This window comes from Anabrus simplex, chromosome 6 (assembly GCF_040414725.1).
Source record: "Anabrus simplex isolate iqAnaSimp1 chromosome 6, ASM4041472v1, whole genome shotgun sequence".
Lineage (NCBI taxonomy): Eukaryota > Metazoa > Arthropoda > Insecta > Orthoptera > Tettigoniidae > Anabrus > Anabrus simplex.
This window is the reverse complement of record NC_090270.1, coordinates 221,571,288-221,588,333: the sequence shown is the minus strand read 5'-3', so window position 1 is coordinate 221,588,333 and position 17,046 is coordinate 221,571,288. Positions and strand designations below refer to the sequence as shown.

The 17,046-nt window shown below is 38.2% G+C and overlaps 1 protein-coding gene across 3 annotated transcripts in view; it reads left to right on the top strand.

Moving 5' to 3' along the window:
• Positions 1-4,160, top strand: part of LOC136875672 (sodium/potassium/calcium exchanger 4) — a 124,962-nt gene extending 120,802 nt beyond the window's left edge. For all 3 annotated transcript variants that reach the window (XM_067149224.2, XM_067149222.2, XM_067149221.2), the window contains one exon: positions 3,129-4,160. In XM_067149224.2, coding sequence (XP_067005325.1) covers positions 3,129-3,466 — 338 coding nt within the window. In that variant the 3' untranslated portion in view covers positions 3,467-4,160. The remainder of the gene's footprint in view (positions 1-3,128) is intronic.
• Positions 4,161-17,046: the final 12,886 nt, after the last annotated feature.

Sequence of the window (17,046 nt, the reverse complement as noted above, 5' to 3'; positions counted from 1 at the left end):
CCCAGATGATTCAGATGATCTTTTTGTATACCATAATTGTTACATGGTACATGATAGTGACAATACTGATGATTTTGATGATGAAAGTGAGGATTTCTCCGAATCAGTAGAATAAATTCTTACTGCTTACATTATACAAAGGCCTACTGTATGTATAGCAGTTTTTTAGGAATTGGACTCACACAAAGAAAAGTACTGAGATCAAACTCCATTTGGTGTTTCTGTAATTAATAGTTGTATTTGTATATAGTGTTATGTAATTTTACTGAATTTATAAATTGATTCTTAATTTTTCTTAATTTTTTTTAAATTTTACCTTCTATTGCAGTACCAAGTATTAGGAACAGCTTGTAATAGCTAGTTGTGAATAATAATAATAAGAAGCAGAAGTAGGGTTGATATAAATTGGGGGTGCCAATGACTGGTAATGTGGATGCCAACTACTGGAAAATTGTGCCAATAACTGGTAAAAATTTACATATTTTTAAGCAAATTATTTTAAATGGAAAATAAAGTATAAAACTTATGTAGTTGTAGTATAATGTTACTTTAGTATTCTAGTAGGTATGTTTTGTGTTAGAATTATACTTCAAGCAAGGCAAGTGTCGAGGATACATAATTTTTCCTGCAAACATGTTCTTAAAGTTCCAATAACTGGGTGAAAATTCTATGGCCATATCTATAGAATGGACAGTGACAGACTCACCAAAAGATTATTTAAAGTAATCAACTCAAAGGTCAAAATAAACTGGCTAGAAGGAACTAAGGCAGACTTCCAAGAAATTAATATCACGGACAACATCATAGAAGATCGTGGAGCCTTTAGTACAATAGTAGCCAAGCACAAATTAGTGAAGAAACCTAAGGAGAAAACTGGTAGGAAGTGGTCCACAGAACACAAGATGCAACACAGTGCATTCATGAAGAGATTTTGGGAGGATAAGAAGGCAAAAACCATCAAGCCAATGAACAACTTCAAACGTGCTCTTTGAATGGGCATGATGAAAAAGGAAATAATAATAATAATAATAATAATAATAATAATAATAATAATAATAATAATAATAATAATAATAATAATAATAATAATAATAATAATAATAATTTAATAACATCAGTTTGAATTCTTGGTTGAACTCAAGTGATTTGGTGTTGTTTCTGTGATTAACTCCTCGACTTTTCATATCAATCCAAAAACCATAAAAGTAGTTAGGCCTAGTAAGATGTAAAGCAAATAACATTATTTTTCATATCAAGCTTTTATTATGTATAGCAAGACGATCTGGTTGGATTTGTGATCTTGAAACTATAACATGACGTGATCGTCACGTAGCATGTGAACTTACCTGTCTCTATTTCATTGTGTTCTAATGTCAACAACACAAACACCTTGTCGTGTCTTATTAAAAAACGACAATGGCAGAGATTGACTCATACTTTTGGAAGCTGTGGCAGCGTATGTTGTTGACATTAGAACACACAATAAAATGTAGACAGGTACTTCCCTTCCCCCAACATATAAAAAGTAAAATGAACTTAATTTCCATTGCTTTGAAAAAGGAAAACTGTTGAAATTGTTGAAATTTTGTCCCTCGGGTTCTTCATTGTGCCAGAAAGTCAGTGATATGCATTTGTCACACTTGAACACCCTTAAATGCCACCTGTATCAGCCAGAATGAAGCCCAATATCTTCAATCAATTGGTTAACCAAGGCTGAAAACTAACCGACTGCATCATTAAAACAAAGCAGTTTTGTAAAATTATAGGATTACAGTAAATATGAGATTTGTGTTTGTTACCTTCTAACTGAAGTATAGCAATGTTTTACTTGTGGGGTGTGATAGCTATGTGGCATAGTTGCTAGCTTCTCACTAAGGCAGTTGCATTTCAAATCCTAGCCAATGAATGGGAGATTTTTGAAATGGAAAGTCATATATCTGTGCAGTGGTTTGGATTCCATATAAAGACAGAAGTCCTGTGGCTGTGATTACAGTTTCAACAGACATCTGCTTTGTTTTATTTTATCAGTCTTCAAATAACCTACCCATGAAGGATAGTAACACCTATGAAAATACTATGAAAATACTTCTTTGATTATTATGACAGGTAGAGGAGTTTTATTAACGACCTTCATAAGCAGAAAAACATCAGGAAGAAGAAGAAATATAAGAGGAGTTTTAGGTGTTTCAGGAAAGTGTGAGAGTCAATAGAGAATAAGATACAATTTTAGACCATAAAGACTTTGTTAATCAGTAGGTATGCGCCAAATAACTGAGAAATATCTCAATAGAAACATATTATAGTTCTAGTGACTTAGAGAAGGTCTATGACAGATCTTTGAGAGAGATCATATTGGCCATAAGGAGTCATTTTGAGTTTAAAGGTAAGATAAACAAAAATATCCTTGAGGAAGATGTGTGAACTGATGAATGGGCCAAATAAATTCACTCATAGGTTGCAGCAGTACTGGTATGTATGAAGCCATCTAAGCCACTTAAGACTGTAAAACATAGAGAAGCACAGTTTGTGCATTAAGAAATTATGTTATCATACTCTTCTTAGAAAAAGAAGAAAAACTGAAATGCAAGATTACTCATATTATTCCCATTGAATGATCTGTATAAAAAATAGTACCGTAAGTTAGGGACAAATAGACAACTTAAACTTGCTGTAGATCACCCATCCTTGATAAGAGAGTAGTGACTCTTTAAGTTGATACAGTTTCTCTTGATTGCCTTGAAAAGAATGGAGTGCTAAGCAATTATCATCCTCTTCCTTAAATGAAGAAATAGGCTCTTACTCATAGAACAGAAGCTTCAGATTGAAACATGAGAATACTGTGGTCCTGTAATTTGGTAGTTTGAGCTAATATAGTATAGCAACTGTAGCCCTACCTTGTAACAATTTGTTCTTTCATACCTGCAATATCATAAAGGCATAATCTTGAAAATCATTTCAGGTTTCTTTATTCTTTACTATTAAGAACACTGTCCATTTCTTCACCACCCTGGAAAGTTTATTTTCTTTGGCAAACTGTTTTTAGAATCCATGTTCCTCATGTGTGACTTTAAATCTTTGCTGATACTTTTCTCTACATCACCACACTAATAATTCTATTTGTTCAACAGGTTATGGATCAATGGGTATTAGCAATTCAATTGGTTCGAATACATTTGACATCTTGCTGTGCCTTGGTCTACCCTGGCTACTGAAGGCTACCTTTTTACCTCTTGTGCCAGGTCAACACTGGGTGACTATCAACTCAGGCGGTATGGTTTATAGCGCAATGTCTCTGCTATCAACATTAGTCCTGCTGTATGCAACATTTGCTCTCACCGGATTTCGAATGAATCGAACTGTTGGCATTGTGACCTTACTCATCTATATTGCTTTCTTATCATTCGCATCCTTGGTGGAACTCAATTTGTTCGGTGTTGTGAATATTCCAACTTGTCCACATGACTAACGCATGGACTTCCCGTATGATACCAAGATGTGATGCAGACAAATGCTAGTCAAAAAGAGATTATGTAACTGAGATTGAGTGATTTCCGTTTACTTGAATAGCATTCCAAAGCCTATGGAGTTTTGTAGTTTACCTGTTCTTCATAAAGTGTGCAATAATATGGTAATGTGATCTCAAGAACTATATTAGAATGTAAACAGAGGACTGTTTTTAATATGATAATTACGGCACTAATATGATTAATTGTAATACTAAGGCATTTCTAAGAAGTCAGAGATAAGACAATGTCATCTAGAACCAAAAGCAAAATTCTACTGAATAGTTAAGCAGTTAATTTTGTCAGGTACTGGTAGATACCAGAAGAAAACATGCAAGTTGGCTTTATTCTGATATGGCAATGTTTCATTTATTCTGACTGACTTTAAATTCATTATGAAAATAAAAATTATTCCCATTGTACCTTGAGCAAGTACAATCAAAAGGTTAGCAAACAAGTTAGCTGTTAGCAAATAGAAGTATTTTAAACATAACCTCAAAACTGTTCATGGATTAACACTTGTCCGATTCTGTGGGTATCAGAAAATGAGCTGCAGATGAGCATGGAATAAGCTGAATGGTCTGAATGGTTATTCATTGTTGGCTTCTACTACAAGCTAAAGCTCTTGCAAAAGAGACAGTGTAAATTAAAAATGAGTACAGGCAGCATATATAAAATATATAAACATAATATAATGAAGTTAAATATTTAAAAAGTACCCAGAAGGGAACTATAATTCAATTTCATTGACAGCAAATATTCTAGTGTAGCAATTTCACAACTGAAGAGCCCTAAAGAATACTCGAATATTTGCTGTTGATGGAATTAAAATGTTGTTTCTTTCTGGGAATGTAAATTTTTATACAAAAGCCAAAGGCAGACAGACATACAAGTGGAGGAGGTAAATTACTCACTTAGTACACTCTCCGTGCATTGTCTTACAAAGGAGGCTTGCAGTATTGTCTCAAAGGCTTGGATTTAACAGCAGCTACTGTAGTTTTGGCTAGCCTTTCAGTTCTACATTCGGGAGGCAGAGGGGCTGGTCCCACCGCTAGCCATCCTGAAATGGTTTCCTGTGGTTTTCCATTTTCCTACACTACGGCAAATGCCAGGACAGATTCTTCTATAGGCCACGGCTGCCAGCCCCTACTCACCTTCTCCACACCATACATCTCCCAGCCTGCGAGAGGGCAGTACCCTCTAATAAGCCTTCTGTATCCCTTCAGGGCACTGAATGAAACGCTTTTGTCGTTAGTAGCTAGTATCTCAACAGCGAACTTGACAGAGTCCACTCATCTTGCTCTGGGCCTCCTTGCCCTTTTCCTTCTATCTTAGCCTCCAACACTTGTTTTGGTATACTTCCCTCCTCCATCCTCATAACATGTCTTAACAAACTCAATTTATTCTTCTCCATCCTATCCACTCAGTTTTCTACCCCTATCTCTTTTCTGAATTGCTTACTTAGTCTCTCCTTGTCTTCCCTACCACACTTCACACTTCTCATTGGCCTGAATTTTACTCTTATTTCTTGCTGTCGAAGTCCAAGTCTCTGACGCAGACGTTAATACAGTATGTCTTATACATTATCCTTTTACGTTTCATAGGAACTTCTCTGTTTCACACCAGCTTCCATACATTCTGGTAGAATGTATTTCCCACTTGTACCCTTCTGCTGATTTCCTTATCCAACCTTGCATTTTGCATTATTTCATTTTCCAAATATTTGAAGTATTCACCAACCTCAAGGTCTCTTTCTCCTCCTGTCATCACCACTGTTTTGCTTTTCTCCACACTGATTTTCATACAATATTTCTCAATATAGTCATTTAAAGCCTCTAGTCGGATATGCACTTCTGTATTGTTGACTCCTCAGATCACAATGTCATCTGCAAACAAAATTTTCATATCCCCTCCATATCTTGCCTTTGATTCCTTTAGAATTTCATCCATAACCATTATAAATATAAGTGAAGACAGTACGCTTCCCTGTCTTACTCCAGTTTGGTTTCTAAATCAATCTGTTCTCCCCACTGGAGTCTGGACACAACTGAAACAATTCTTATACATTGCTTTCACTAGTTCCCTTGATTGCCTTCCACATCCTTTTCTTTCCAGGGTTTCCCACAACTTTTCTCTATTAACATTATCGTATGCCTTCTCTAGATCAAGAAATACCATCACCAGATCTTTCCTATATTCCCACTGTTTATCCATCAGAAATCTCGTGGTAAATATAGGGTCTATCATTGACTTGCCCTGTCGAAATCCATACTGCTCTTCTTCCAAATTTCTTTCTGCTCTTCCTCTCATTCTCCTCTCTATTATTCTCTCCAATATTTTGGCTACTCGTGCCAACAGTGTAATTTCTCAATAATTGTCACATAACTTCCTGTCACCTTTCTTAAATACTGGTTTTATTATTACACATTTACACCAATCATCAGGAACTTGCTGTTTACTTCTCCAGCTGTTGCTAATAAAACTCAGACTTCCCAATGAAAACTAAATAAAAACATACATACTGTATACAATCAGTCTTTACAAACACCAGAAATTTATATTATTGTGACTGCATTGGAAATAACATAATTTAATCCTACAGTACTAACATACGTAAAATTAATGTGTATGTGTCATATAACTGCGCACTGCTCCTTCCCGCGTTACCCCCAACATACCACCTCCATGCAGTGCTTCTACTGATTAATGTGGGTGATATCACCATAGCATTTAGATGCATGTGTGAGGAGCGAATGCTGGAAGAATTCATTTTCAGTAAGTCACTGCACATTTTTTTACGTATTGTTAGTACTGATGCATTATCATTTGTACGTAAAACTTACGCATTATTAGTAAGTAACAGGTACTTGGATGTTGTCATATGCAGGTAGGTTACTCTATCATTTGTACGTAAAACTTACGCATTATTAGTGAGTAATAGGTACTCGGATGTTGTCATATGCAGGTAGGTTACTCATTCTGGATGGTTGCTTTATAGTTATTAGGCGTGTGGCTTTCCAGGACACAATAGATAAACGAAGAGTGAAGTAGGAGTTTATTTGCCATACTCTTGATGAGCTGGATGAAGATGAGAGTGGGAAAGACGGCCGTTTAGAGGCTGAATCTGAGCACGAAGTCTCTCTGATGATAATCCGAACTATTCACCCAGTGATGATGGTTCCGAATATAATATCGACTGCGATCCAGATTTACAAGCTTCTGTTGAAATTTAGCAAACTGAGTGGCTTTCAAAAGGGAAATCTCAAAAAGGAACTAGGAAGAGAATAACAAAAGCAACTACTTCAAACAGATCAGCTTCAGCCTCTCAACCTCTAGAACAGCTTTTTCTTGGCTATGAAGTGGATAAACTCTTCGGTAAGGATGGGCATATACGGAAAGCAACTGATTTATACACAGGAAAATACCCCCCCATATCTGACCAGGACCTACATTGAATGTAGAAGGTGTTTCTTTATTCTTTACTAACAACATAATACTCACTCACTCACTCTGTAGGCTTCTGAGGGACGTGAAGTTCCCATGCCGATATCACAATCCTCTTCCATCCTTTTCGCAATTCCCCTCGCCTGGCTATCACCAAATATAAGAATGTTCAACACTTTCACCGGTGCACTGTGTGGGATTTTTTTTTTTTTTTGCTAGGGGCTTTACGTCGCTCCGACACAGATAGGTCTTATGGCGACGATGGGATAGGAAAGGCCTAGGAGTTGGAAGGAAGCGGCCGTGGCCTTAATTAAGGTACAGCCCCAGCATTTGCCTGGTGTGAAAATGGGAAAACACTGAAAACCATCTTCAGGGCTGCCGATAGTGGGATTCGAACCTACTATCTCCCGGATGCAAGCTCACAGCCGCGCGCCTCAACGCGCACGGCCAACTCGCCCGGTGTGTGGGATTTTAGACCTAACTTTGCCGCGTCTCGTAACGGAGTTTGTGCTATACGTTTGACTGCTTCCCATATGGATAAGTCCTTGTGTATTGCTTACTTCCCTCAGGGTTTATTGTTTTAGTGTAGATATGGACATGCACGTAAATTTTACATATGTTAGTATTGGGCAACTATCGAATAATGTTAGTATTCTAGGGTTAACTAATATGACCTATAAATGAAACTACAGTATAAATACTCAGTAGATAAGCATACACATATGCATGACAAATTACACATTACAGATACTGGAATTAAGCTATACATATAGCTGCCTCTGTGGATCAAAGGTAGAGTGTCGGCCTCCCGATCCCAAGATAGTGGGTTTACACCCGACAGAGGTAGTCATATTTTTTAAGGGCGGAAAAAAGTCCATTCTACACTCCATGTCGTACGATGTCAGCATATAAAAGATCTCTGGTGACACATTTGGTGTTTACCTGACAAAATTCATTAAAATCTCAGCCACAGACGCCCAAGAGAGATCTGGTTTACTCTGTCTAACATCTAGTAGGCCTAGAGTAAAACAGAACTTTGAAATTGATGAGCAGGCAGCCAGATGGCATCAAATTGAAATGTTTGAATACAGTAACTGAGGCCATACGATTATTATTATTATTATTATTATTATTATTATTATTATTATTATTATTATTATTATTATTATACATATTTCCTATTTTTTTACACTTTTATTGAATAACTTTAAGCTAGGTATTTATTTAAGGCTTGTTCTTCATGTTACTGCTTACAAGGGCTTTTAACAGCAGGAAACATTGTTACAGTAGACGAACCTATTAACTGTTCTATCGAAGGCTTTTGATAGGGTAGACAAACATGAGTGCAACTGGACTAGACAAAAGAGTGACTGAATGGATGGCTATATTTCTAGAAAGTAAAACTCAGTAGATGATGCATTATCTGATCCTGAGGAATTCCCAGGGCAATATTATTATTTTTCAATAAAAGTGTAAAAATAGGAAATATGTATAATAATAATAATAATAATAATAATAATAATAATAATAATAATAATAATAATAATAATAATAATAATAATAATAATAATAATACCAGGCGAGTTGGCCGTGCACGTAGAGGCGCGCGGCTGTGAGCTTGCATCCAGGAGATAGTAGGTTTGAATCCCACTATCGGCAGCCCTGAAGATGGTTTTCCGTGGTTTCCATTTTCACACCAGGCAAATGCTGGGGCTGTACCTTAATTAAGGCCACGGCCGCTTCCTTCCAACTCCTAGGCCTTTCCTATACCATCGTCGCCATAAGACCTATCTGTGTCGGTGCGACGTAAAGCCCCTAGCAAAAAAAAAAATAATAATAATAATAATAATTTTTATGAGGCTTTTTGCAGATGATGTTATACTGTATGAGTAATAAATAAGTTACATGATTGTAAGTAGCTGCAAAAAGACCTTGAAAATGTTGTGAGATGGACAGCAGGCAATGGTATGATGATAAATGGGGTGAAAAAATCAGGTTGTAAGTTTCACCAAGAGGAAGAATCCTCTCAGTTTTAAATACTGCACTGATGGGGTGAAGATACATCATAGGGATCACTGTAAGTACATACTTAGGTGTCAATATAAGGAAAGATATTTATTGGGATAATCACATAAACGGGATTGTAAATAAAGATTAGATACCTCTTCATATGGGATTTGAAAAACTCAAGAAGTACCCGACAACTTGAAGAATGCTACCATCATCATTGTCTTCAAGAAAGGTGTATGTGGGAACTATCATGGTATGTCGCTTTTGTCAATTGCAGGTAAAATTTTCACAGAATTCTATTAAACTGGCTCTGAGTTATCTCAGAGAGGATTTTGCCTGAGTCTCAATGAGGTTTCTGAACCTCCAGAGGCACAACAGATATGATCTTCTGCCTAGAGAACTCCAGGAAAAATGCAGAGAACAACAGCAGCCTTTGTATTTAATTTTCTATGATCTGGAAAAGGCCTTTGGTTCAGTACCAAGATCTGCTATGTGGAAAGTATTGAGACATTTTGGATGTCCTGAATGTTATGTGGAATTGGTTCAAGCTCTTCAGGATGGCATGTCTGGACAGGTTCTTCATGGTAACTCGGTATCAGATTCGTTCCCAATCACTCATGGATTGAAACAAGGCTCCTACACTCTTTGCACTGTACATGGCTGCCATGCTGCATGAATCATCTGCAAACAACTTAGGCATGGAGATGAAATTGCATTTTGATGGAGGCCTTTTCAATCTGGCAAGACTTTGCTCACCAAGACGTACTCTGGTTACCCGGGTGACAGAACTGCAGTATGCCAATGACACTGCATCTCCTGCTCTAAAACCTGCAGAACTACAACAATCAGTCAACTGCTTTAAAACTGCATGTGATACTTTGGTCTTGCCATTAATGCAAGAGAAATGAAGGTACATGCACAACCTGCCCCAGGATTAACACTTCCTGAGTTCAGTATTTCCATCTTAGACACAACACTGGAACAGGTTGATCACTTTTCATATCTTGGAAGCATTTTGTCTAAACGGTGTACCTGTGAACAAGACGTTGATAAAAGAATTGGGGCTGCTCATGCAGCATTCGGACGGTTAATGCACAGAGTCTTCATGAATAACGACCTAAAACTGCATACCAAACTCATGATGTACAAAGCTGTTGTCATTTCCATGCTCCTGTATGGCTGTGAAACTTGGACACTTTATCGCCGTGATATCAAAAAACTTGAGCACTTCCACCAACAGAAAATGAGATTCATCTTGAATATTAAGTGGGAAGACTATGTGACTAACAAGGCAGTTCTCGACAAAGCGCAGCTAAATACCATTGAGGCAACAATCATCGCTCATCAACTGAGATGGTTAGGCCATGTTCACCGCATGGGTGATACCAGGCTTCCACGCCAAATTCTTTATGGTGAACTTTTCTCTGGCAGTAGACCTCATGGAGCCCCTCTTAAGCATTTTAAGGTCCAGCTGAAACACATCATGAAGACAACTGGTATAGATATACAGACATGGGAAGAATGTGCTGTGGACCGCTCACTGTGGCGGAACACTACATCCACCGCTGTCAACTTGTTTGAAATAGAACATCAAGAGGCCAAGCGATAAGCAAGAAAACTCCATCAATTACAACCCCGCCCTCCTCCATCCATTCAATGTGATTTGTGTGAGCGTATGTTTTATGCCAGGATTGGTCTGTTTAGTCATAGTAAACACATACATAAACTGACTTGAACTGGTCAATGTATGTAGGAAGAAGTTATATGTACTCAGATCAAGTTACAGCCGACGAAAGGAGGAGACATATAAGCCACTGTTAAGACCCCAATTAGAGTATGGTTCCAGTGTATGGAAGCCTTGCCAGAATTACTTGATTAGAGAACTGGAAAAAAAATCCAAAGAAGAGCAGTACAATTTGTTCTGAGTGACCTCCAATATAATGTCTGCACTCAGGCTCATTGGTGTGACGATGCTGTTGACTTCCTGTATGTCGCTCAGCCTGTCCTTTTTTGACCCATTGATCACATATATGCTAAAATGCACTGGCATAGCCAAGGGGGAGCCTAGGGGGGCCAGGCCCCCCAAAATGTTTCCTGAACCTAGAGTGAAGATCCGCTGCTGTTTTATGTACGGTACCGGTACAAACAACTTAAAAACTTACGCCAAAATGTTAAATTAACGTAGCAACAAAGAATCTACTAGCAGGACTCAATAGGGCCATACATAATTCTCCATATTTGTACTGCTTGAATGAAAGGAAAACACCTAGGATTGTGATGGGCGGGGATATTTCTCTGTAGAGGCCTCAGTATTGGGAATGTAACCATGTGTTGACAAATATCAAGACATGAGAAAAGGGCAATTAGCAAGGGATTACTCAGTAGGGGGCAAGAATGTGGCCACCGAGATAATGGGGCCCACGGCCAGAAACAGTTGCAAGCTTACAACATCATGTCAGTTTTTGCACATCGGTCCCAGGAAACAATGATATCCTAGGGATCCTCGGTTTGTACCGTGGTTGAGAGATGTGCTGTGTTTAAGTTGCAGCGTTGGAAAGACTGTGAGAGCTGCTCGTTAATTCTCCATTTTGTGCCATATAAGTAACTTTTCTTAAAGAGGAACCATTTTGACACTGAGAAGCCAAAACTATGTGCAACCACGGTAAGTTATGAAAAAGGTTTTTTTTTTTTTTAAACAGTAGCAAGACAATCGTGGATGCTTGCCTAAGTTCGATAGGTAGGCCTATATATTTTGTCAAATGCCCGGGGAATGATTGGAACCTGAAATGGCACCATCAAAAGTGCGGGTAAATATTTTGCAATTGGCAGCTGTGATAACTCAGTTCCAATGGTTCTATCTTCTCATCAGGACAGCCCAGGTTTGAATCATGGTCGATGCATGAAACATTTTTTAAATGGGAAGTCACGTTCTGTTGATACAGATTCTACTCAAAACACTAGATCCCGTCACTTACCTTTCTTTATACTTTTCAGCCATAACCACGTCATTTATGGTGGTGTATTTTGAGTATCCAACCATTCTTTGGGCTTACCTTGTACCTTAAATGGTGAGTGGATGCAGTGGCATACCTACAAAATAATTTCAGTAAGTCCAGGCCAGTAGCGTGGATACAACTTTTCCTTGGAAAGGGTTGTGGAAAGATTATTTATTTTTTGTTTAGAATTTGATTTATGTTGGACCGTAGATCTTATGGCAACAACGGAAAAGGAAAGGGCTAAGAGTGGAAAGTAAGTGGCTGTGGCCTTAATTAAGGTACAGCCCCAGCATTTGCCTGGTGTGAAAATGGAAAACCACGGAAATCCACCTTTAGGGCTGCTGACAGTAGGGTTGGAACCCACTATCTCCCGGATGAGAGCACACAGCTGTGCGCCCCTAACCGCATGGCCAACTCGCCCAGTGGATATGAAAAGAAAACTGGTCCTACCAAGTGCGGTGACAGATCTTCAGTAGATATTGATGGTTTTGATTGTTACCTTGTACAATCATAGCTTCTGTACTCTTAACATAAACCGGCTGCATTATTGAAACTGTTCGTAAAACTGATAATATCGTTCTTTGTTTGTGAGGAAGTAGAATCTTCATTTAATTTACCTTGTTAAAAAAAAGAACCACTTTGGTACTACACCACATGAAGGTGACTACCTTCCAGGTCGTAGATATTTCAATTACGGGAGACTCAAGGCCAACTCTACTGCACCCACATACAAAGCTGTATCTTCCCCATCCCGTGCCTTTCTTAACTCTGTCAGTACCAGGAATCGAATGCAGGATACCTTAAGTCAAATTCTAAAATAAGGAGACCTAAAAGTAACCAGACGGCCCCGCAGTGTAGGGGTAGTGTGCCTGCTTCTTAACGGAGGCCCCAGGTTTGATTCCCAGCCAGGTCAGGGATTTTTACCTGGCTCTGAGGGCTGGTTCAAGATACACTCAGCCCACGTGTTTATAACTGAGGAGTTATCTGATGGTGAGATGGCGGCCCCGGTCTAAAAAGCCGAGAATAATGGCGGAGAGGATTCGTCATGCTGACCACACGACACCTCGTAATCTGCAGGCCTCCGAGCTGAACAGCGGTCGCTTGGTAGGTATGGCCCTTTGGGGCTGTTACACCATGGAGTTTGGTTTAGAAAAGTGAACAGAGAAGGAAGCGACACCCCTGCAAGGCTCTTTAGCTTCCAGCTAGTTCTTCTGTCTAGCCTCGTGCATTTAGGACAGTTGGAAAATGTATGCCGTAATAAATGCTCCTCATAAAACCTTTATAAAAATACTAACTGCATCTATTTATAACAATAATCACAAACGCCTCCTTTTCGTGTGGCTCAGTTGGTTGAGTCGCTGTCCTTCTGAGTTAGAGTTTGCAGGTTCAAATCCCAGCTTGGGTCGGTGGCTCTTAAAACAGTGTTGAAATGGCAACAGCTCCATGTCGTTGGTTTCTGGCTTGTTAATAAAAATTATACATACAAATATTAGCATCACAAAACTGTAAATTATACTACTATATTCTGTATTCCAGGCTTGCGAGGGAAACTAATTAACAATTTGTTTTACGTTGCACCGACACAGATAGGTCTTATGACGATGGTGGGATATGAAAGGCCTAGGAGTGAGAAGGAAGCAGCCATGGCCTTAATTAAGGTACAGCCCCAGCATTTGCTTGGTGTGGAAGTGGGAAACAACGGGAAACCATTTTCAGGACTGGTGACAGTGGGGTTCGAATCCACTATCTTCCAGATGCAAGCTCACAACTGCGCAGCCCTAACCATGAGGGAAACTAATAGGACAAGGTAAACCTTACCTAGCATACGTTATGACGTGTATTTTTCTTTACCAACTAACAAAATAGCTATACCCATATGCTTTACATTCTTTATTTATTTATTTATTTATTTATTTATTTATTTATTTATTTATTTATTTATTTATTTATTTATTTTATTTATTTATTTATTTATTTATTAGTGCCTTCTGTACAGTGGCGAAGATAGGGCTCCAGGCCCTCTCGTACACTTAACCAGATACTAATCAGAATCTTAAATAAAATACTGAGATACTTAAAATAGTTAAAACTACATAAATTAATAGAATTGAAAATAAATTTAAATACTTTACTAACTAAATTAGTATTAAAACTAATTAATATTAAAAATTCTCAAAAATAACTATGCACATATTCGTACTTCAACCATTCAGTTAGCTGTCCTCAGCAGGTAGTCTCGGCAGGTGACCTTAAATCGTGATTTTTAAAAAAAGCTAGTTTCTCTGACCTGAGCTGGCAGGGAATTCCATAATCTGCTGACAGTCACCACAAATGATATATTAATTTTATGTCTGTGGTGCAGTGGAATAGTAAGAATGAATCTAGAACGTGTACTTAAGTTGTGAAATGATGATAAAAAGATGAATTTAGAAGAAATATACAGCGGCTGATTTTCAGCTACCAGTCTATACACCATCGTTAAAGTGTGTAGCTGCCAATGTTTATCAGACATCAGCCAGGTGACAGCCTGATAGTATGGGGTGATATAAACATTGTACCCGATATTGTAAATAAATCGCAAGCAGGAATTCAGTGCTCGTTGAAGTTTAAGTGTTGCTTCTCTCGTTATGTCAACTAAAACAACGTCACAATAATCAAGAATAGGGAGAACCAATGTCTATAATTGTTTGGCCTGTAGCTCAAATGGAAATACATCCCCTGCCGTTTAAGAGGGAAAACCATGGAAAACCATCTTCAGGGCTACCGACAATGGGGTTCGAACCCACTATCTCCCAAATACTGGACACTGGCCGCACTTAAGCAACTGCAGCTATCGAGCTCTGTATTGAAACTTTTAAAATGTATAATATGTATACTTGAGGTGGCCTTAAATGCAACAGTTGTATTCCTCCATATATCGAGCAGTCTGCTTTATGTATCGATCAGTCAGGTCTTATTTATCGAACAGGATTTTTATATATCGAACGGCAAGGATTTAAATACTGAACAGAAATATTTATTATAAATCACTTTACCTTTAGACATTATATGGTTGTAATAACATGAACAAAATATTAATCACAAAAGTAGAGGAGGCAATATTAATACAAATTAAAATATCCAGGGAAACACAAAAATCAGTTTCTTATCTCTTTCTTTCCACAAAGAGCAGAACATGTCTTCAATCTTCCTTGTTTCTTTTCTTTCTCTTCAATTCTTCCCGGTGCTCCTTTGAAGATATTGCAAATGTTTTCCTTAAACTAAACTGATGAGGTTTTTCTGGTACCTGAGAAACTTTGAGAAAATCTCCGAAAGAATCCTCTCTACTACTTGAAGTGGGTGAGCAAGCAAGTTCTGAAGCAATTTCATGCTCAATCAATAATTTTGGCTTGTGAACCTTTACTCCACTCTTCAAAATGATGACACCAGGAAGATCCTTCTTGGGAGAAGGTACATACAACTCGAAATATTCATCATTCCATGTGAACTCATCTGATGAACTGTCATTGTTTTATTTTGATTAGCCGATAATGTTTATTGTGTTGCTTTGTACTGAGTTGCAACACTTTACCAATAAGTGTACAAATCTGGTTCACCATCATTCTGCTTTCCTCCATCACGTCTTAGTTTGTCATTGAACTTATCAAGAAAATGTGGAGGCAAAAATTCTTCCAGGTCATCAAGCACAGCTTCAACTTCTGATTGGGAGTGGAAGGGGATGAAGGGCTGCCTTTGTCACTCTCTTTCTGTTGCCTCCCACTGTGGTTTTCAAAATATCTGAAACACATTTTGTGTAGCCCACAATGTTGGGATTTAGTGGATAGAAACCACACTTATGAAAAGTGCTTTTCACAATATTTCTTTCTTTAATGTGGGTGTAAAATGTACCTTGGTTACTGATGCACCAAGAGTTCGGGTTAGGTGCCCATAGAAGACACATGACAATATCTTCCTGATGTTCATATAGCTCATCGTTGTGCCGAGTTTTGTTGGTGCCTCCCTCTTCTCTTATGGGTCCCAGCATTCTCCTTGGGAACTTCCTTTCCTTGAGTTCTAGTTTCCTGAGAGGGCGTTTCCTGGTCATCACGAGACTCTCAGAGGCGTAGAGAATACATGGTTTTACTACTACTGTATTATACTACGGTAGCTCAGTTTGAGGTTCTTGGAGAAGTACTTTGATGCATAGATGCTTCTGCAGGAGTGGTAGGCCCTCTCAAACTTAAAGTCACTATCATATACAGTATTGTATTCAAATAATTTAGCACGCACACACACACACACACACACACACACACACACACACACACACACACACACACACACACACACACACACACACACACACACACCTCCACCCTAGGATCTATGGTTGCAGGAAAACCTAGAAGTTGACCATTCAACACTTTTTCCAGGAGTTTTCAATTATCACTGTAGGATTTTTCCTCACCAAAACTATTACTTCCACTCAAGCATTCAATTATTTCATAACTAACGCTTAACTAAGGATAAAGAAATTAGCCCTATTTTCACTTCTGAAACAATAATAGTTACAAAGATTATTTTCTAGGAAATAGTTTAAAAGACAAATAGTGTTTTTTTAATCACGGGTTAACACATTAATGATGGGCCACGTTAAATAACGTAGTTTCATATTGGTGCGCGGGCGACCAGCTACGTAAATTAACGTTTTCTCACATTGCTTCATTTTTGTGTGATTATATCCTCTCTGCCATTTATTAATTGAAATATTTCGTGTTGTTTACAAACTAAAGTCTTTGTTGATCGGAATTTAGATAGATATATTTTTCCTTGACAATGCTTTCGGCACACAAAGTGTGGTTTCATAACACTCAGTACCGCATGACCGAGTGTATTGTCAGGTGTCAGCATGGCGCGCCGTGGCAAAGACAGCTTGAACGATGAAGAAATATTTGGAGAATTGCATGCTGATAGTTTATCTGATGTCCCTAGTGATTGTCAAAGTGTAAGTATTAGTGATTGTGAAGATGTGTGTCCGTCAACATCAAAATACACACGCAGAAGTGAAAGTGCGACATTCAGTTCAGACGAGTCTGTTGACGGCGACAATAATA